Here is a 21265-nt window from a genome sequence, read left to right as displayed (position 1 = left end):
CTCAGTATTGAGTTTGCTACCACCATGTACAAAAGATTAAAATGAATGCAATATGATGCTGAAGGTTAAACACAAGGAAATCTGCAAATGCTGGAAATTCAAACAACACACACAAAATGCTGGTGGAACACAGCAGGGCAGGCAGCATCTATAGGGAGAAGCACTGTCGACGTTTTGGGCCGAGACCCTTCGTCAGGAATAACTGAAAGGAGAGATACTAAGAGATTTGAAAGTAGTGGGGGGAGGGGAAAATGCAAAACGTTAGGAGAAGACCGGAGGAGGTGGGATGAAGCTAAGATCTGGAAAGGTGATTGGCGAAAGTGATACAGAGCTGGAGAAGGGAAAGGATCATGGGACGGGAGGCCTCGGGAGAAAGAAAGGGGGAGGGGGAGCACCAGCGGGAGATGAAGAACAGGCAGGGTGATGGGCAGAGAGAGAGAAAAAAACAAACGACTAAATATGTCAGGGATGGGGTAAGAAGGGGAGGAGGGGCATTAACGGAAGTTAGAGAAGTCAATGTACATGCCATCAGGTTGGAGGCTACCCAGCCGGTATATAAGTTGTTGTTCCTCCAACCTGAGTGTGGATTCATCTTGACAGTACAGGAGGCCATGGATAGACATATCAGAACGGGAATGGGATGTCGAATTAAAATGTGCTGCCACTGGGAGATCCTGCTTTCTCTGGCGGACTGAGTGTAGGTGTTCAGCGAAACAGTCTTCCCAGTCTGCGTCCGGTCTCACCAATATATAAAAGGCCACACCGGGAGAACCGGACGCAGTATACCACTCCAGCCGACTCACAGATGAAGTGTCGCCTCACCTGGAAGGACTGTCTGGGGCCCTGAATGGTGGTGAGGCAGGAAGTGTAAGGGTAGCTGTAGCACTTGTTCCGCTTACAAGGATAAGTGCCAGGAGGGAGATCGTTGGGAAGAGATGGGAGGGACAAGTGGACAAGGGAGTCGCGTAGGGAGCGATCCCTGCAGAAAGCAGAAAGAGGAGGGGAGGGAAAGATGTGCTTGGTAGTGGGGTCCCGTTGAAGGTGGCGGAAGTTAAGTTGAATTATACGTTGGACCTGGAGACTGGTGGGGTGGTAGGTGAGGATAAGGGGAACTCTATCTCCAGAGTGGGGTGGCGGGCGGATGAGGTGAGGGCAGATGTGCGTGCGGGAAATGGGAGAGATGCGTTTGAGAGCAGAGTTGATGGTGGAAGAAGGGAAGCCCCTTTGTTTAAAAAAGGAAGACACCTCCTTCGTTCTGGAACGAAAAGCCTCATCTTTAGAGCAGATGCGGCGGAGGAATTGTGAGAAGGGGATAGCATTTTTGCAAGAGACAGGGTGGGAAGAGGAATAGTCCAGGTACCTGTCAGAGTCTGTAGGCTTACAGAAGATAACAGTAGACAAGTCGTCTCCAGAGATGGAGACAGAAAGATCAAGAAAGGGGAGGGAGGTGTCGGAAATGGACCAAGTAAATTTGAGGGCAGGGTGAAAGTTGGAGGCAAAGTTAATGAAGTCAATGAGCTCAGCATGCGTGCAGGAGGCAGCACCAATGCAGTCGTCGATGTATCAAAGGAAAAGAGGGGGACGGATACCCGTATAGAGTTGGACCATGGACTGTTCCAATAAGCCAACAAAAAGGCAGGCATAACTGGGACCCATATGGGTGCCCATGGCGACACCCTTGGTTTGGAGGAAGTGGGAGGAGCCAAAGGAGAAATTATTGAGAGTAAGAACTAATTCCGCTAGACGGAGGAGAGTGGTGGTAGAGGGGAATTGGTTAGGTCTGGAATCCAAAAAGCGAAGAGCTTTGAGACCATCCGGGTTGGGGATGGAGGTATATAGGGACTAGACGTTGATGGTGAAAATAAGGCGGTGGAAGCCAGGGAATTAAAATCATTGAAAAAATTCAAAGCGTGAGAAGTGTCATGAACATAGGTGGGAAGAGATTGAACAAGGGGGGATAAGACCGTGTCAAGGTATGCAGAAATGAGTTCGGTGGGGCAGGAGCAAGCTGAGACAATAGGTCTACCTGGACGGGCAGGTTTGTGGATCTTGGGTAGGAGGTAGAAATGGGAAGTGCGGGGTGTGGGAACTATGAGGTTGGTGAAAGAGGATGGGAGATCCCCAGAGCTGATAAGGTTGGTGATGGTATAGGATATAACGGCCCAGTGCTCCTTAGTGGGGTCATGATCAAGGGGTAAATAAGAGGAGGTATCAGAGAGTTGTCACTGTGCCTCGGCCAGGTAGAGGTCAGTACGCCAGACAACAACAGCTCCCCCCTTATCAGCAGGTTTTATAGTGAGGTTGGGATTGGTGCAGAGGGAGCGGAGAGCAGTGCGTTCAGAAGGAGTTAGGTTGGAATTGGAACAGGGTCTGGTGAAGTTGTGATGGTTAATGTCCTGTCTGCAATTAGCAATAAAGAGATCCAGAGCAAGCAGAAGACCAGAGCAGGATGTCCATGAAGAGGAGGAGGGTTGAAGACGGGAGAAGGGGTCATCGGTGGGGGTAGGAGAGTCCTTGCCAAAGAGACGGAGCCGGCGGAAGAAGAGTTCAGCGTCATGGCATACGCGAAACTCGCTGAAGCGTGGGCGAAGGGGGACTCTGCCTCAGAGAATTGAAGGTCGGAGGGAATGGTAAAGACCCGGCACGGATAAGAGATGGATCAGAGGGGGGAGGGAGGCTGGTAGTGTCAATGGAGAGGGAAGGGTTGGGGTGAGAGGAAGATGGAGCCTCTGAGGGCCCAGGAGCTGACGATGGGATCTGAGAGAGAGGGGATTGCAGAGTGGTGGTGGGGGAAGGGGAGACTGGAATCACAATCGCAGCATGTGAAGACCCGGCCTGGAGTTCAAGGTTGGAGTCGCAGTCGGTGGTTGCGCAATCGTTTTGAAGCTGTCCGTGGTCGTTGGAACCCGCATTGATGGTGCTGGAGTCCAGGTTTTGAATATGCCCAGGGTTGCTGGGGCAGCCAAGGTTGACAGCCGAGGCCAATCCATGGCCGTTGGAACACGCGGTGATGATGCTGGAGTCCGAGTTTTCCATATGCCCTGGGTTGCTGCGGCAGCCGAGATCGACGGCCGGGCCCGGGGCCGCGATTCAAAGTCCATGCTCTGGGGTCTGCAGATGGAAGATCTTGCGATCCTTGCAGGACGTGATAAAGTCAAAGAAACGGCGACTGCACACATGGATCCGACGGAGGATGAAATAACGGAAGAAAAAGGTGTCCCGGAGGTGTGGAAGGAATTGTGATAGGGACGCCAGGTACCTTCTCATGGTGGAGAGCGTCACCCTCAGAGCTCGACAGGAGAAACAACAGGAGGCAGAGACAATTAAACGTGAGTACCCGGGATCCTCAGAAGGTCCAAATTGAGAAGCTCAAAAATGGATCCTGAAGCCAACTGGAGTCAGCCGACGCCGGAGACACGTTTCAAGGAAGGATATATGGCTGTAATAGCGGGTCTGGGTCAAAATATGATCGAAAAGTTGAAGGGCTGAAGGAATTATAGATGGGGAGCAGCGAGAGAGGGTTTCACTGAATTCCCGTCGAAGAAAAGATTTAAACTTCTTCAGTGTAGGCATCACTGGCAGAGGCTTTGCAGTAGTGAATTTAAAGGGCAAACACGAGGAAATTTGCAGATGTTGGAAATTCAAACAATACAACAAAATGCTGGTGAAACACAGCAGGCCAGGCAGCATCTATAGGGAGAAGCACTGTCGACGTTTTGGGCCGAGACCCTTCATCAGGAGTAACTGAAAGGAGAGATTCTAAGAGATTTGAAAGTAGTGGGGTGAGGTGGAAATGCAAAATGATAGAAGACCGGAGGGGGTGGGATGAAGCTAAGAGCTGGAAAGGTGATTGGCGAAAGTGATACAGAGCTGGAGAAGGGAAAGGATCATGGGACAGGAGGCCTCGGGAGAAAGAAAGGGAGGGGGGGAGAGCACCAGAGGTAGATGGAGAACAGGCAGGGTGATGGGCAGAGAGAGAGAGAGAGAGAGAGAGAGAGAGAAAAAAAAGTGATTAAATATATCAAGGATAGGGTAAGAAGGGGAGGAGGGGCATTAACGGAAGTTAGAGAAGTCAATGTACATGCCATCAGGTTGGAGGCTACCCAGCCGGTATATAAGGTGTTGTTTCTCCAACCTGAGTGGGGATTCATCTTGACAGTACAGGAGGCCATGGATAGACATATCAGAATGGGAATGGGACGTGGAATTAAAATGTGCGGCCAATGGGAGATCCTGCTTTCTCTGGCGGACTGAGTGTAGGTGTTCAGTGAAACGGTCTCCCAGTCTGCGTTGGGTCTCACCAATATATAAAAGACCACACCGGGAGCACCGGACACAGTATACCACACCAGCCGACTCACAGATGAAGTGTCGCCTCACCTGGAAGGACTGTCTGGGGCCCTGAATGGTGGTGAGGGAGGAAGTGTAAGGGCAGGTGTAGCACTTGTTTCACTTACAAGGATAAGTGCCAGGAGGGAGATTGTTGGGAAGAGATGGGGGGGGGGACGAGTGGACAAGGGAGTTGCGTAGGGAGCGATCCCTGCGGAAAGCAGAAGGGGGGGGGGGAAGGAAAGATGTGCTTGGTAGTGGGATCCCGTTGGAGGTGGCGAAAGTTACGGAGAATTATACATTGGACCTGGAGGCTGGTGGGGTGGTAGGTGAGGATAAGGGGAACTCTATCTCCAGAGTGGGGTGGCGGGCGGATGAGGTGAGGGCAGATGTGCGTGCGGGAAATGGGAGAGATATGTTTAAGAGCAGAGTTGATGGTGGAAGAAGGGAAGCCCCTTTTTTAAAAAAAAAGGAAGACATCCTCTTTGTCCTGGAATGAAAAGCTTTATCCTGAGAGCAGATGTGGCAGAGACGGAGGAATTATGAGAAGGGGATAGCATTTTTGCAAGAGACAGGGTGGGAAGAGGAATAGTCCAGGTAGCTGTGAGAGTCTGTAGGCTTATAGTACTGATACTGAAGGTTGTTAATTTTGCGCAAGGAATGAATAATTCTGCAACTGCTAAGAAGTTTAGCATAAATGAGAAACAAGAGAGAGTGGAGAAAGGCGGAGGACACGCTTTCCACACTTTCACAATCCTCTGAGTGAAGAGGTTTCCTCTTAAACTTTTCATCTTTCATCCTTAACCCATGACATCTGGTTGTAGTCCCACCCCACCTGAGTGGAAAAAGCCTGTTTGCATTTACCCTATCTATTTCCCTTATAATTTTGAATACATCTATCAAATGTCCTCTCAATCTTCTACGTTCTAAAGAATAAAGTCTTAACCTACTCAATGTTTCCTTATATCTCAGTTCTTCAGTCTCGGCAACAACCAAAACTGCACACAATACTCCAAATTAGGCTTCACCAATGTTTTATACAACTTCAACATAACATCAGATCTCTGCTACTCAATACTTTGATTTATGAAGGCTAATGAAGTTTAAGGATATTGGGGGATGTAAGAAAGGATCCTTGAACTCTTGTAAATAACGGGTTAAAATTAAGTACAAACATATGTGTGCTCTGTTCTGGATAGTGTCCTTCACTGCAGTACTGCTTGTAGTTTGTTTAGGTTAACAACTCACAACTGTCTCTTGAGAACGACATGAGGGCTGAATTCACACAGGTTGCATGCATCATGCCTTATGATTTCACATCACTGATCTAGGTTCCCTCTTTTGTTTGGGGAGAACTCACTGATAAGGCAAGAATCTGTCTGTAATTTAAACCTTGATTTAGTGGATTCTCTTAGCTAAGTAATTAAGTTTTGCTCTAACTGACTTGGCAGGAGTATCTGTTCAACTGAGTGTTGTTTGTTTCGCCAGTTCCATAAATTGTCATGTTTCTGAGTGTTACACAGAAGCTTGTCACTAGCCGCCAGAGAGAGAGAATTTCTGTCTGTTTGATGTTTGGCTCCGAGCTTCTCACCAGCTGAGTTCGAACAAATAAACGGTGAAAGGTGAAAGTAATTAACTGTGTGTAGTACGGTTATTGGTCCAGCAAATTTAAATTTACATTTGGTGCCGTGACTCGGATCCCAACATAAGGGAATGTTTCTCTGGGCTGAGTAAACACCGAGGGTTTGAATCTGACACAACCGTAGTAGGGTACCCCGAGGTGTTTTACCTCTGGCCACTCCTTGTGTCCAGTCAGGCGTTCTGCCCCTCACCCATCAAAACCTGTACCTTGACAGGATCCAACAAACCACCTAGACCAGGAGAATAAGGTAAGCAGTTGTTTTTGTGAGGTTGCTGCGGGTTAACATTCTATTCTGTATTACGCTCGAAACTGGATTACGAGCCCCGGTCAGGAGAAGTGGTCACCGCTGCCCGAAAAGTTCAGTAAAGGGTTGCGCATGCTTCAAAATATGGCCGGTTGAAATCTGATTATAAGGATCAAACTATGACAAGTTCAGGATAAAGGAGGGAAGGGAACCCCCCCCCTCCAGAGTATGTGAGAGTTGTTTTTGTGATTATTAACAAAGAATAAGGCTAGCAGTTGTTTTTGTGAGTATTAAAGACTGCGGGTGCTGAAGAATTGGACAACAGGTCTTTGCCCTGGTCGATTAAGCGGTAACTAATTGGGTGACAGGCGGCTGAACCGGTAAATTAACCATCACAGGATGGGACAGAATTTGGCCAAACAAAGGGGAAAGGGACTCACCTGCAGTATATCCAGATGTTAAGTGCAGCGCTAACAAAGAAACTAGGAAATAGTGTATGGCCCCTTGGGATATAACCTTTTGTGAACAAGCAGTGAATATGATTTGGAAAAAGAATTGTGGTAAAAGGTGGAAATTATTGATTAAAGAATGGAAAGATAGAACCGATACTAAATGGAATGGTACCCTACTGCCCAGTTGGAGGAACAATGCCTGTGATAGAGGAATAGAGGTGTGTACAGGTGACGGCACTCCCAAGAGTGGGTAACATTAAAGGCGGAGTGCGAATGGGTAGATGGGAGAAGAAAAAGAGAACGAGTGAAACAAAGAACAGAGACAAAGACAGATATGGACAGACAAGAAGGTTTAAATCAGCAGTGCCGCGCACGAGATCTAGGGCCAATATGGGATTCCGAACCATGACTGGCATACCGACCCTGTTTGAGGACAGTGACCGTGATAAGGATTGGGCACCCACCTTATCCCCCACCTTACCAGGGGCCGAGTGCTCCCAAACCCCAATCCTCCCAGTACTCAGATACGGTGGCCGCTCGGGTAAAACAGCTGCGGCAGGGAAGGGTGGGGGGCTTTCTATCCCCTGAGATACAGGAAGGGAATACCGAGGATTATTCCAAGACAGGAAGGGAAGAAACCAATAAAACCCCAGAGTTAATGGCTCCACAGAGACAATTGCCCACCCGACTGATACCCAATCCACAAGCAGCCGAGGGGCAGCCCTCAGTGATTCTTGTGTATGCATGCACCCTGGAAGCCTCAAGAAATGATAGTGATCATGAATCAGGCCCCCGATAGAAAAGAAAAACCAGCACAGTTTGCTCAGTATGTCCGCAGAACTATACAAATGTATAATGCAACCTCGCAACATTTATTCGGTCTGCGCTGCATGATTCTCTCAGCTGATGAGGGGTGGAAACAGAAGGCAGAATTAAGATACCAAACCTATCAGGAATTGCAAGCGGGGGTCCATAATGAGAATGAACAGACAGACAAGATTATTCGAGCCTTGGAAAGGGCTCTCCAACAACCTGTAAATATCACTAAAGTATTTGAATGCAAACCTAAGCCTGGGAAATTGGGACCAGACTATCAGGAATGATTTGCGGCCTGCTAAGGCACTTTCGCAGGAGACCAAGCCTCTAAAATTGGGAATCCATCCCCCCAGTTTAATGCCTTACTGCTCCAATGCTTACCAATTAAGTTAGCCAACATGATTAAAGCAAATAATAGGAATTGGCCTGACAATGACTGAAATTGAATGTGACAAGCTTTGACACATTACTGGGACCCAGCTTTAGAATCCCAATCAACCCCGAAGGGAACCAATATTAAAGGTGAATATGTTCAGCTGGAAGAAGGACGCGAGCCGGCTATTACTGGGGATCAGAAATGGGAACCGAAGCACAGAATGCATGTATTCACATACCCAGCCACTGCAGGTGGAATTCCAGGGGGGCCCAGTGTGAGGTTTCATTTACAGTGTTATGTACTCGTGACACATGACAGTGGTCCCTTTGTCACGTGACTGGGGTTGAAACAATACTGGACTTGAGGTAATGGTCTTGTGATGGTGGAGTAATGTCATTTTCCCGCCAGTAGAGATCATGTGACAGGTTTTTTTTTACAGGTGATAAAAGGAAGACCCCACCCTGTGAGGAGGGGCAGTTCGTGGCTGGATTTGCCAAGTTGACTTCATGCCACTGCATCATTTAATGTGATGACTCAGTTTAGTTGAAAGATGAAGTTTTATCTAATGCCTAAAGTTTAAAAGGTCATTGCCAGCAGGTTCTTTACAATACTGCTAGTTTGAGAATCAGTGGAGAGTGAAGATCGGAGTTCGGGAGTTAAAGATCGAGGAGAATCTATTTACGACGGTGAAACTGGTTCGACCTTATTTAATCCTTATTCGAAAGGAATTTGTTGACTGTTCTCGTATTAATCTCTGCTAGATAGCAGAAGATTGAGGACAGTGTGATAAAGGAAAGGTCAGTGCCTTTAAGCCATTTCATTTCATAAATTCTTCGTGGGAAAAGTTCGACGTCAGGGATTGAAGCAAAACGACGTGAAAGAGAATTTAAATCATCTTATAAAGTCTCTCCTTTTAAATGGACTGTGAGCATTTTTGAACTTTTGGCAATACTACTTAAAAGAACTGTTTTTGCAACATCGCTTTAAGATCTGTTTAAGCTGCTGCACAGCAGCTGATTTCCGGTTACGTTAGCGTTTGTTTACTTTTGGGGGGTTTGTTTTCAGTGTTTAATAAAAGTGTTGTTTGTTATAGAAACACTTGCCGAACTCATATATTTATTGTTGCCTGAATACATAACAACAGCCACCACCAGTCTAGGGTATAATCTAGCAGGGACAGACTTGCTCTATCCATTGTAAGTTGAGATTCTATGCACAGACAAGGGTGTCACCATAGGACTAGTGAACAACCGACAGCTTCCCCAGTTACCAACCCCCGCCCCCCCCCCCCCAAGTGGTGGGCACTTAGGGTTATGACTCCAATTCATTTGAACCCCCTCTGCTGGAGGCAGACCCTCATGTGACTGTGTTATGATCCCACTGGGTGCTCAACTGAGGAAAGACAATATTATGCACCCTTTCAGGGGCTGAAGTTCCCAGTCACGGTGATTGGAGAGGTTAAAGGAAGAGAGGGTACTGCATTACTGGCTGATGTTCCAGGTTTTCTTTGGCAACAGACAGGACTGCTGGTTCCCCATACCACCGTTAGGGTTTGCCCTGGATTCAAGCCAAAGAGCCTAGGGTTCCTTGCCTACATCCTGACAAAACAAGCCTCCAGCACTGAGGGAGACTGGAAAGACTTGGCCGCAGGCCAACTCCGATACTGGAAGGAGTCGGAGGTGAAGAAGGGACATTCGGTAAATGTGCAGTCATACTGGAGAATCTAATGAGGTTTCAAAAGGCAATGCTCAGGCTGATGCAGCAGGTAAACAGACAGTCTTGAATCCTACACTTTTAGTCCCCTCGGGAACCCAGCAAGCTATTAGACAAAATCTAAGAACGGGTGTGCCAGATATGGGGGAAAAACGTAACTAACAGGGGGACACCCCTGAAGGAGAGCACAAACTATGGCCCCAAATGGGTTGTCATCTTGAACCTCAGGTCAATTTATGGGTGACCCCTGCAGGAGAGGTCTGTGTTCTCTCTGTGTTCTTACCCATTTTGATAAGATTATGTACATAATTGTACACACTTGGGCAAGGAGGGAATGGTTAATACATTATTACAATCTTGGTGGCAGCCTGACCTCCAGCAAGCAGCTGAAAAACGAGCCAAAGCATCCATAATTTGTAAAAACGAATGCTGGAAAGGGAATGCCTTGTGTTTCCAGAACTACCTCCTGTCCTGGTGGGCCTTTTCCTTGTTTACAACTTGATTTCATAGAATTACCTAGAGTACATTGTTATAAGTATTGCTTAGTGATAGTAGATGTATTTAGCAGATGGATTGAAGCTGTTCCTACAACTAATAATACCACTATGACTGTTGTGAAAATATTGCTAGAAGAAATAATTCCTCGCTATGGACTTCCAGAAATGATAAGCTCGGACAATGGGGCATATTTTGTTGCTGAAGTAAATGAGGAAGTCTGTAAAGAACTTGCTATAAAACAGCAACTCCACTGCACCCATCATCCAAAAGCAGCCGGCATAGTGGAATGAGCCAATGACACTTTGAAAGATAAGTTGGCCAAACTTACACAAGAAACTGGATTGACCTAGCTGAAGCTTTTACCCTTAGCCCTATTCCATATGAGAATCACACCACCAAGTAATACAGGGTTATCACCTGCAGAAATTATCTACCGGAAGCCTATGACAATCCCATGGAAACCCCGACTTTGTTTACTGCTCTTCCGAGTTTACCTGCAAAATTAGATATGCATACCTTGGGGGAGGAGATGGGAAAATACTTACGCAAATTAATATTCTCCAAAGCTTGCATTCACAGGTACGACAGGCCTATCGAGAGGACAAAACCCAGCCTAAAGGTGACTACCCATTGACTGAGCCTAGAGATACTGTCCTGATTAAGAACTGGGACCGAGGGAAACTCGGACCTCGAAGGAGAAGACTACACTCACCATGACTGATTCTAAATATTTCACAACAACCAAGAAAGGAGAAATCTTTGAACTCACAGCAGAACTCAACAGTGACAAGACGGAGAAAAAGAAAAGCAGTGAAGAAAGTGATTGTATCAATGACAATTGGCAAAGATGTCAGTGCCCTCTTTCGTGATGTTGTAAACTGTATGCAGACAATTTGGAGTTGAAGAAGCCTCTATCTAATGAACTATGCAAAGAGCCAACCTGACATGGCAATTATGGCTGTCAACACTTTTGCTAAGGACTGTGAAGATCCCAATCCACTTACCAGAGTGCTGGCCATAGGAACAATAGGCTGCATCGGTGTGAATAAAATTAAGTATTTGTGTGAGCCCCTGCAAGAATGTCTAAAGGATGAAGACCCTTATGTATGAAAAACTGCTGCTGTCTGTGTAGTCAAGCTACATGACATCAATGCATAGCTGGTATAAGATCAGGGATTTCTGGACACTCTAAAGGACCTGAAATCTGACTCTAATCCAATGGTCATTGCAAAGGTTATGGCTGCTCTGTCGGAGATTGCAGAATCTCATCCAAACAGCAACTTGTTAGACCTCAATTTTTAGACAATCAACAAGCTTTTAACAGCCTTAAATGAATGTACTGAATTGGGCCAGATATTTATCCTTGATTGCTTGACTAATTATAGCCCAAAGGATGACCAAGAAGCTCAAAGAATCTGTGAGCGTGTGACGCCACGTTTATTTCACGTCAACTCAGCTATTGTCCTGTCGGCTGTAGAGGTTCTGATGAAATTCAAGGCAATGTTTTCAAAGGACTTGGATTACTATGGCACTTTGTTGAAGAAACTGGCTCCCCCACTGGTAACGCTGTTGTCTGCAGAACCAGAATTCCAATATGATGCCCTCCGGAGTATCAGCGTCATTATATGGAAAAGGTTTGAGATTCTTAAGCATGAAACGAAGGTTTTCTTTGTAAAATACAATGATCCAATATAGGTGAAACTGGAAAACCTGGATATTATGATTTAATTGGTTTCTTAAGCCAACGTTGAACAGGTTTTGGCAGGATTGAAGGAGCATGCCACTGAAGTAGATGTTGACTATGTACAGAAGGCTGTGTGTGCAATTGGACGATTGTGCAATTAAAGTAGAGCAATCAGGATGCTGCATGAGTATGCTACTTGACCTCATTCAGACGAAAGTAAAGTACGTCATCCAAGAAGCTATTGTAGTAATAAAGGACATCTTCCATAAATACCCAAACAAGTATAAAAGGGTTATTGCAACACTTTGAAAATCTGGACAGTGGATGAACCAGAAGAGCAGCGATGATACGGATAGTTGGAGAGTATGCAGAAAGAACTGACAATGCTGATGAGCTATTAGAGAGCTTACTGGAAGGATTCCATGATGAGAGCACACAGGTTCAACTACAACTTTCAACTGCTACCATGAAACTATTCTTTAAAAAAATGATTGAGACACAAGAGCTGGCGCAGCAAGTTCTAAGCTTGGCGACAGAATTCTGACAACCCTGACTTGAAAGACCGTGGCTATACATACAGCATCTACTTTCTGCAGATCCAGTGACAGCAAAGGAAGTTATATTAGCAGAAAAACCATATAACAATTACAGCACGGAAACAGGCCATCTCGGCCCTTGTAGTCCATGCCAAACCTTTACACTCACCTAGGCCCACCGACCTGCACTCAGCCCATAACCCTCCATTCCTTTCCTGTCCATATACCTATACAATTTTTTTTTAAATGACAATATCAAACCTGCCTCTACCACTTCTACTGGAAGCTCGTTCCACACAGTTACCACTCTCTGAGTAAAGAAGTTCCCCCTCGTGTTACCCCTAAACTTTTGCCCCATCTCAACTCATGTCCTCTTGTTTGAATATCCCCTACTCTCAATGGAAAAAGCCTATCCAAGTCAACTCTATCTATCCCCCTCATAATTTTAAAAACCTCCATCAAGTCCCCCCTCAACCTCCTATGCTCCAAAGAATAAAGACCTAACTTGTTCAACCTTTCTCTGTAACTTAGGTGCTGAAACCCAGGTAGCATTCTAGTAAATCTCCTCTGTACTCTCTCTATTTTGTTGACATCTTTCCTATAATTTGGTGACCAGAACTGTACACAATACTCCAAATTTGGCCTCACCAATGCCTTGTACAATTTTAACATTACATCCCAACTCCTATACTCAATGCTCTGATTTATAAAGGCCAGCATACCAAAAGCTTTCTTCACCACCCTATCCACATGAGATTCCACCTTCAGGGAACTATGCACCATTATTCCTAGATCAATCTGTTCTACTGCATTCCTCAATGCCCTACCATTTACCATGTATGTCCTATTTTGATTATTCCTACCAAAATGTAGCACCTCACACTTATCAGCATTAAACTCCATCTGCCATCTTTCAGCCCACTCTTCTAACTGGCCTAAATCTCTCTGCAAGCTTTGAAAACCTATTTCATTATCCACAACGCCACCTATCTTAGTATCATCTGCATACTTACTAATCCAATTTAGCACCCCATCATCCAGATCATTAATGTATATGACAAACAACATTGGACCCAGTACAGATCCCTGAGGCACACCACTAGTCACTGGCCTCCAACCTGACAAACAGTTATCCACCACTACTCTCTGGCATCTCCAATCCAGCCACTGTTGAATCCATTTTACTACTTCAATATTAATACCTTGTAGCGGTGTGTTACATGCAGCGCTGCAATAAACGACACGCAGTCGGTGAGTGGCAGTTGCAAAAGAGATTTATTCAAACTTCGCGGCCTCGCTTTAAAGCCTTCCTGATCCCGCCCTCCCTGGATGTCCAAACATCGGATTGCTCCTTGCTCTTTACGCTCTGGGCCTGGAGCCCATCACCATGTTTCAACTCAGACCTGATCTTTCCACATCAGCCAGGCACTCAGATCGATCAAACCTCGCTTTTTTTTAAATGACTGAGATACAGTGTGGAGTTGGCCCTCCTGGCCCTTCGAGCCACACCGCCCAGCAACCCCCCCTAATCACGAGACAAGTTACAATGACCAATTAACCTACCGGTATGTCTTTGGACTGGGAGGAAACCCACATGGTCACAGGGAGCATGTACAAACTCCTTACAGGCAGCAGTGGGAATTGAACCTGGTTACTTGTACTGTAAAGCACTGTGCTAACCACCATGCTACTGTGCCACTCCACGTTTGGGTGGATGGTCCTTGAAACTCCTACTTTCCTCTACACCAAGCGGCCCAACTCAGTTTCAAATGTGCCTCAACCTCACACTACTTTTCAAACATGCCACAACATCACTCCGACTTTGCCTAGCACCCGCACGCTTTGAGCCTCGACAGCCTCACCTTCACTTGCCTATTCATTGTTTGCAGTAATCATTTACCATAATATTTTATCGAAAAAGTTTTATTAAAAAAGTACTTAGTTGTATTTCTTGCTTTGAAAACCACTAGTAAATTGGTTCTTGCCTCAGCAGTCTGATCTTAAACAGGAAGTGTGTATTTGCACTAAACATGCATGCACATACATTCTCTCGTGGAACATACACGCACAGACACTTGCTTCTGAAGCACACACACCTGTGGTGTACACAAAAGCACACACAAGCCTGTGTGTATCCAACAAAATGCTCAGCTTGCGTACAGTCAAACACATCTGCCTATGTTTCTCTCTGCACTTGTACCTCATGACATCATTAACTCAACATGAATAACCACACAGCACTGTTATACTCTTTCCCTTCTGAAGGCAGCACATCACAGCCTACATCATATATAGACCTCCAAATAGTAGCCAATATGTGGAGTTGAGATTTCAAAGAGAGCTGGAAAGGGGATTGAAATGGGAGACTTTAGCTAAAGTGAGGTCCCAGAGAACTAAAAAAAAAGAAGCCACCTTTGAAAAAAGCTAAAAAGAAAAACAAGAAAGTAATGACAAAACCTGTGGTAGGGAAATTTTTGAAGATTCTTAGAGATACAATCTAGAAAAGCATGGAATTATTAGGGATAGACAAATGTGGCTTTGTGTGGGTCAGGTCACATCTTAAAACTTGATTGAAATTTTGGAGGAGGTGTCTGAGATGACTGATGAAGTTAGGATGGCGACGTTGTCCACATGAACCAGCAAAGTTTCAAGAAGGTAGACCGATCCATAAGATTAAGGATCATGGAGTTCATGGAGAATTAGTAGTTTGGATTGATTTTGCTGAGTTTCAGAGACTAGGAGAAATCATGGTAGAAGTTCACAAATCTGCAGATGCTGGAAATTCAAGCAACACACACAAAATGCTGGTGGAACACAGCAGGCCAGGCAGCATCTATAAGGAGAAGCACTGCCGACGTTTCAGGCCGAGACCCTTTGTCAGGACTAACTGAAAGGAAAGGTAGTAAGAGATTTGAAAGTAGGAGGGGGAGGGGAAAATGTGAAATGATAGGAGAAGACCGGAGGGGATGGGGTGAAGCTGAGAGCCGGAAAGGTGATTGGCAAAAGGGTTACAGAGCTGGAGAAGGGAAAGGATCATGGGACAGGAGGCCTAGGGAGAAAGAAAGAGGGAGGGGAGTACCAGAGGGAGATGGAGAACAGGAAGAGTGATGGGCAGAAAGAGAGAAAAAAAAGGGGGAAAAAAAACTAAATATATCAGGGATGGGGTAAGAAGGGGAGGAAAGTCATTAACAAAAGTTAGAGAAGTCAATGTTCATGCCATCAGGTTGGAGGCTACCCAGCCAGTATATGTGTTGTGCTGGCAGGGGTTGTGATAGAACCGGAGAGAAAAGTAACATTTAAAAAGCAGTTAAACAGACACATCAATAAGCATTCAATGAAGAGATATAGACCATGTGCAGGCACGTTGTTCAATTTAAATTGGCATCATGGCTGCTACAGGTGTTGTGGATCAAAAGGCCTGCTGTACTATACACACACACCCACCACAACAATCTGACTGCACAAACACAGCTATCCCACATAATCCGACCAATAATTACCAGACTGATATTCCATACAATACACAGAAGTCCTGACCAATGGAGTGGTTTGAATTGGTTCCAACGGTACATCCACAGTTTTACTAATTATGCAATAATGATCGACAAAGCCAATCCCTGTAATTAAGCAGTTTTCTCCTTGTACCTGTTCTGTCCTCCTTCATCCTCTGGGATTTCTTCAGCACAAACATTTGAAGTCTGAAAATGAAAATAAAAAACCCAATGCAGAAAGAGTACATGTGGTGGTAAAGAATGCTCCAACAGAATAGCTGAACAGGACTCTTTTTAAACACCCAAATTCTCACACATTGTCTCCATTCTTTCTGTCAGTCAAGTCCTTGTCCCCATCACCACTAGTCTCAATTCCTTTTATGACAGACCCAACATCTCATCTCTACCCCTCTATCTCACTTCCCTCAACTGTCTTCCCACCTCAGGACCAGTTCAGACATTATCTTTTTTCCCTGCTTCCATTTCCACTTTCTGATCTCCCTTCCATCTCCTCAGAATGCACAGAAGATGAAAAATCATGTTACAATTGTATTAAAAAGTAGGTAGGTGAAGTAAGGAAGACACGCTGCAGCTATAACAACTTTTATTCAGAGCACACTTGTATGCAGTTCTGGCTGCACCTTTGTAGGAAAGATGTGGAGACTAGTGAGCATGCAAAGTTTAGCAGGATGCTACCTAAATTAGAGAGTATGAGCCTCAAGGGAAAAAATTGGATTGTTCTTCCTACACCATGGAGGCTGAGGGAAGATCTGACAAGGATTTTTTAAATTATGTAAACAGATGGGGTACACAGACAGATTTTTTTTTATCTGGGGTAGAAGATATGCTTTCAAGGTTGATAGTTGGGGGACAGATAAACAATTCCATGGATACAAAAAGGAAACACGAATGGTAGTTTGCCTCCCATCTTTCAGAGTCCATGATGTTTCTGAACATGTCCACGATATCCTGAAAAGGGAGGGAGAGCAGCCAGAAGTTGTGGTACATATTGGTAACAACAATATAGGTAAATAAAGGGAGGAGGTCCTGAAATCAGAATACAGGGAGTTAGGAAGGAAGCTGAGAAGCAAGACCTCAAGGGCAGTATTCTTGGGATTGATGTCTATGCCACATGACAGTGAGGACAGGAATAGAATGATGTGGCAGATAAAGCAGATGATGTAACATGTAGTATGAATGTAAGGAAAGACAAGTCAGTTGAGAACAACTGCAGACAGAGCAAAGTGTTAACTTTAACCATAAAGGCAAAATTCAAAAGGGCAAAGAATGCAGGGCTGAAGGTGCTGTATTTAAATGGGTGTAGCATTCAGAATAAGACGGTTGAACTCATGGCGCAATTACAGATTGGCCAGTATGACATTGTGGCTGAAAGAAAGTCATAGCTGAAAGCCAAAGGAAGTCAAAGGATGTACATTGTATCAAAAGTACAGGCAGGAAGGCATAGGCAGTGGTGTGGCTCTATTGGTAAAAGATGGAATTACAACTTCAGAAAGAGGTGACATAGGGTCAGAGAAAGTCAAACCTTCTGGGTGCAGTTAAGAAACTACAAGGGTAAAAAACCATTATGAGAATCATATACAGACCTCCAAATAGTAGCCAAAATGTGGGGTTGAGATTTCAAAGCGAGCTGGAAAGGGGATTGAAATGGGAGACTTTAATATGCAAGGGGATTGGGAAAGTCAGGTTGGTCAAGATGGCTTTTGGGGAAAAGAAAATCATAGATTGGGTGTTGTGTAAGAACCCTTAGGAGGCAGTGATCATAATATGATTGAATTCATACTGCAATTTGAGAGGGAGAAGCACAAGTTACATGCATCAGTATCACAATGAAATAAAGGGAATTACAGAAGCATGAGAGAAGAGCTTGCCCAGGTGGATTGGAGGGCACTCTAGAAGGGATGACTACAGAACAGAGGTGGCTGAAATTTCTGGGAATCGTCGCAAGGTGCAGAATAGAGATGTCCCATTGAAGTTCTCAAAAGGCAAAAGTAGACAACCATGGCTGACAAGGGAAGTTCTGGATTGCTGCCTCTGCCTCGTGCCAGTGAGGGCAGAAACAGAATGATTTGGCAGATTAATGTGTGGCTGAGAAGCTGTGCAGGGAGGAGGGTTTCAGATTCTTGGATCATTGGGATCTCTTCTGGGGAAGGTATGATCTGTTCAAAAGTGACGGGTTGCATCTGAACCTGAGTGAAACCAATATTCTCACGGGCAGGTTTGTTAGAGCTGTTAAACTAATTTGGCAGGGGTGTGGGAACAAAGTGAAGGAACAGCGTGCAGTCAGACTGTCAAGAAGAGCAGGCAGATGATAGGACATAATTGCAGCCAGCAGGCTGAGTATCAGTGCATTAGGGATGCAGAATCAAAAAGGGTAGCAAATACAGTATCAAAGTGTTATATCTGAATGCACACGAGTATAAGAAATAAGGTGGATGATCATGTTCCACCATTATATATTGTCAGGTAGATATTAGTGGTCATCACTGAATCGTTGCTGAAGAATGGTTATACTTGGGAACTAAATGTCCAAGGTTACACGTTGTATCGGAGGGAGAGGAAGGTAGGCAGAGGGGGTGGTGTGGCTTTGCTGGTAAAGAATGGCATCAAATCAGTAGAAAGATGTGATTCAGGATCAGATGATGATGAATCCTTGTGGTTGAGTTAAGAAACTGCTAGGGTAAAAGGACCCTGATGGCAGTTATATACAGGCCTCCCAACAGTAGCTGGCATGCCAAAAGGGCAATGTTATGATAGTCAGGAGATTTCAACATGCAGATCAATTGGGAAAATCAGGTTGGAAATGGATCTGGAGTTTGTTGAATGCATACCAGATGGCTTTTTAGAGCAGTTTGTCATTGAGCCTACTGGGGAATCAGCTATATTGGATTGGGTGTTATGTAATGAACCAGAGGTGATTAGAGAGCTTAAGGTAAAAGAACCCTTGGGAGACAGTGATCATAATATAATTAAGCTCAACTTGAAATTTGATAGGGAGAAAGTAATGTTTGATGTAGCAGTATTTCAGTGGAAAAATTAAAGTGGTATGAGAGAGGAGTTGGCCAAATTAAATTGGAAGGAAATGCTGGCAGTGATGACAACAGAGCAGCAATGGCAAGAGTTTCTGGGAAAATTGAGTAAGGTGCACGATTGATGTATTTGAAAAATGAAGAAATACTCAAACAGCAAAATAGAACAACTGTGGCTAACAAGGGATGTCAGAGCAAAAGAGAGGGCATGCAACAAAGCAAAATTGGGAAGCTTTTAAAACCCTACAGAGAGCAACTAAAGGATCATTAGGAGGGAAAGATGAAATATGAAAGCAAGCCAGCAAACAATATCAATGGCTGGATTGGAAAGGCTTTTTCATGAATGTAAAAAATAAGAGAGTGATTAGAGTGGATTTAGGACCACTAGAAAATGAGGCCAGAGAAATCATAAGAAGCCAAGGAGATGGCAGATGAACTAAATGAATATTTTGCAACAGTCTTCACAGTGGAAGACACAAACAGTGTGCCAGATGTTGAAGGGTGTGAGGGAAGTGAAATGAGTGCAGTTACAAGAGAGAAGGTGTTCAAAAAGCTGTAAGACCTAAGGGTACATAAGTCACGCAGACCAAATGAACTGCACCGTAGGATTCTGAAAGAGGTAGCAGTAGAGACTGTCTTTCCAAAATTATTTTGGAATGATCTTTCAAAAACTATTGGACTCTGGCATGGTGCCAGAGGACTGGAAATTTTTAAATATCACTCCACTCTTTAAGGAGGAAGGCAACAGGAAGGAAATTGTTAGCCCCAGGAACTGCTGAACAGAAGGATCTAAGAGTATGCTTCCTTTGAAAGTGGCATCCCAGGTAGATAAGTTGGTAAAAAATGTTTTCAATGCCTTCAGTCAGGGCATTAAGTAAAATAATTAAGATGTTATGCTGCAGCTGTACAAGACATGCATGGAGCCGCGTTTGGAACACTGTATTCAGTTTTGGTCACTGTGCTATCCTGAAGATGCTATTAAGCTGGAAAGAGTGCAGAAGAGATTCTCAAAGATATTGCTGGGACTCGTGGGACTTGAGCACAGGGAAACTAGGGTCATCTTCCAGAGGTATACAAAATCAAGAGGGGTGAATGCAGTCTTTTACCCAGGATTAGGGAATCACGAACTAGAGCTGGAGGGAAGAGATTTACTAGGAACCCTTTCTCACAGAGGATGGTCAATCTGTATAATGGACTGCCAGAGGAAGTGGTTGAGGCTGGTAGGTCGACATTTGAAAGGTTATTGGACAGCTACATAGATTCTGGAACAAAAGAAAATAGCTTGGTTGGTTGTATTGATGTTGGCACGATTTCCATGGTCAGCATTCTCCCTCCAGCACTGGGGATGCTGACTACTCCTCGGGTCTGGCACTGGACCTCACACCCTCACTCAATTACCTGCGGCTGATTGTCGGTCGCGTCCAGCCGCTCACTCTCCCGGCTCAGCTCCGCCGCCTTTGATCTATCTGCCTGCCAGTTCCTTCTAGCCGGCTCTTCTCCCTGCTGGGGTTCCGGCTGCGGCAACACCGGCGGCCCGAACTGGGCCTTGCGCAGCAAGCGGCTCTGCGCCAGCTTCAAACAACGCTCATAGGCCTGGAGCTGGCACACGATGACGCCGGTGTACTGGTCGGGCTGCAGGCCGCTGGGGCAAAAGGGGATGCCCCAGAAGTAGTGAACCAGTCCATCCCGGCAGTCCGGCGATGAGGGCGGCCCAGCACCCAGCCTCTGGGCCCCAAGTTTCGGTCTCAGGCAGCTCCTGTGCCCCGGTTCCCCAGTGGGCGCCAGACGCCTCTTGGACGGGGAACCCATCACTGAAACTTCTCACTGGGCGCGCCGACGCGGCACGTACACTGAACGTGCGGGTGCGCGTATTGCGTGCGGACACGAGCGTAATGGGCGCGCCGACGCGGCACGTACACTGAACGTGCGGGTGCGGGTGCGCGTATTGCGTGCGGACACGAGCGTGATGGGCGCACCGACGCGGCACGTACACTGAACGTGCGGGTGCGCGTATTGCGTGCGGACACGAGCGTGATGGGCGCGCTGGGAGGTGTCCGTCACTCAGGGCCAGACGGTGAAGATATCGATTGTCAATCTTTTAGGTGCCAGAACTGACAAAATGCTTGCCATTTCCTATATTCATTCATTCTCTCTCTCTCTCTCCCCCTCCCTCTCATAATTTCATGTACTGGGCAACTTCCTTGCCCCATTCATGTAATGAGCAGGCACACAAATCGGGTGTAACATTTTTATATATGAATAGGGCTTCTTAAAATGTCAAGCACTAAACCAGGATGAAGGAAATATATGAATTCCAGAGCTCCACAGAAATATAGTGATAGTTAAGACATTAACAAGATTATAGCCTATCACTACATTTCAGTGTATAACTGGTGTATAACAATAGTGTATAACAATAAATCATATAATACTTAAT

General features: G+C 45.5%; 1 protein-coding gene and 1 pseudogene across 6 annotated transcripts in view; one reads left to right on the top strand and one right to left on the bottom strand.

Annotated features, from left to right (window-relative positions):
* uimc1 (ubiquitin interaction motif containing 1) overlaps positions 1-20682 on the bottom strand; it is a 99618-nt gene extending 78936 nt beyond the window's left edge. For all 6 annotated transcript variants that reach the window (XM_059989957.1, XM_059989958.1, XM_059989955.1 and 3 more), the window contains exons 1-2: positions 20227-20682; positions 15936-15988 (exon numbers count right to left, since the gene is read on the bottom strand). In XM_059989957.1, the coding sequence (XP_059845940.1) occupies positions 15936-15988; positions 20227-20637 (464 nt within the window). In that variant the 5' untranslated portion in view covers positions 20638-20682. The remainder of the gene's footprint in view (positions 1-15935; positions 15989-20226) is intronic.
* Positions 10952-12841, top strand: LOC132405718 (AP-1 complex subunit beta-1-like; annotated as a pseudogene).
* Positions 20683-21265: the final 583 nt, after the last annotated feature.

This window comes from Hypanus sabinus, chromosome 15 (genome assembly GCF_030144855.1).
Source record: "Hypanus sabinus isolate sHypSab1 chromosome 15, sHypSab1.hap1, whole genome shotgun sequence".
Classification (NCBI taxonomy): domain Eukaryota; kingdom Metazoa; phylum Chordata; class Chondrichthyes; order Myliobatiformes; family Dasyatidae; genus Hypanus; species Hypanus sabinus.
This window is presented reverse-complemented; position numbering and strand designations above follow the sequence as displayed.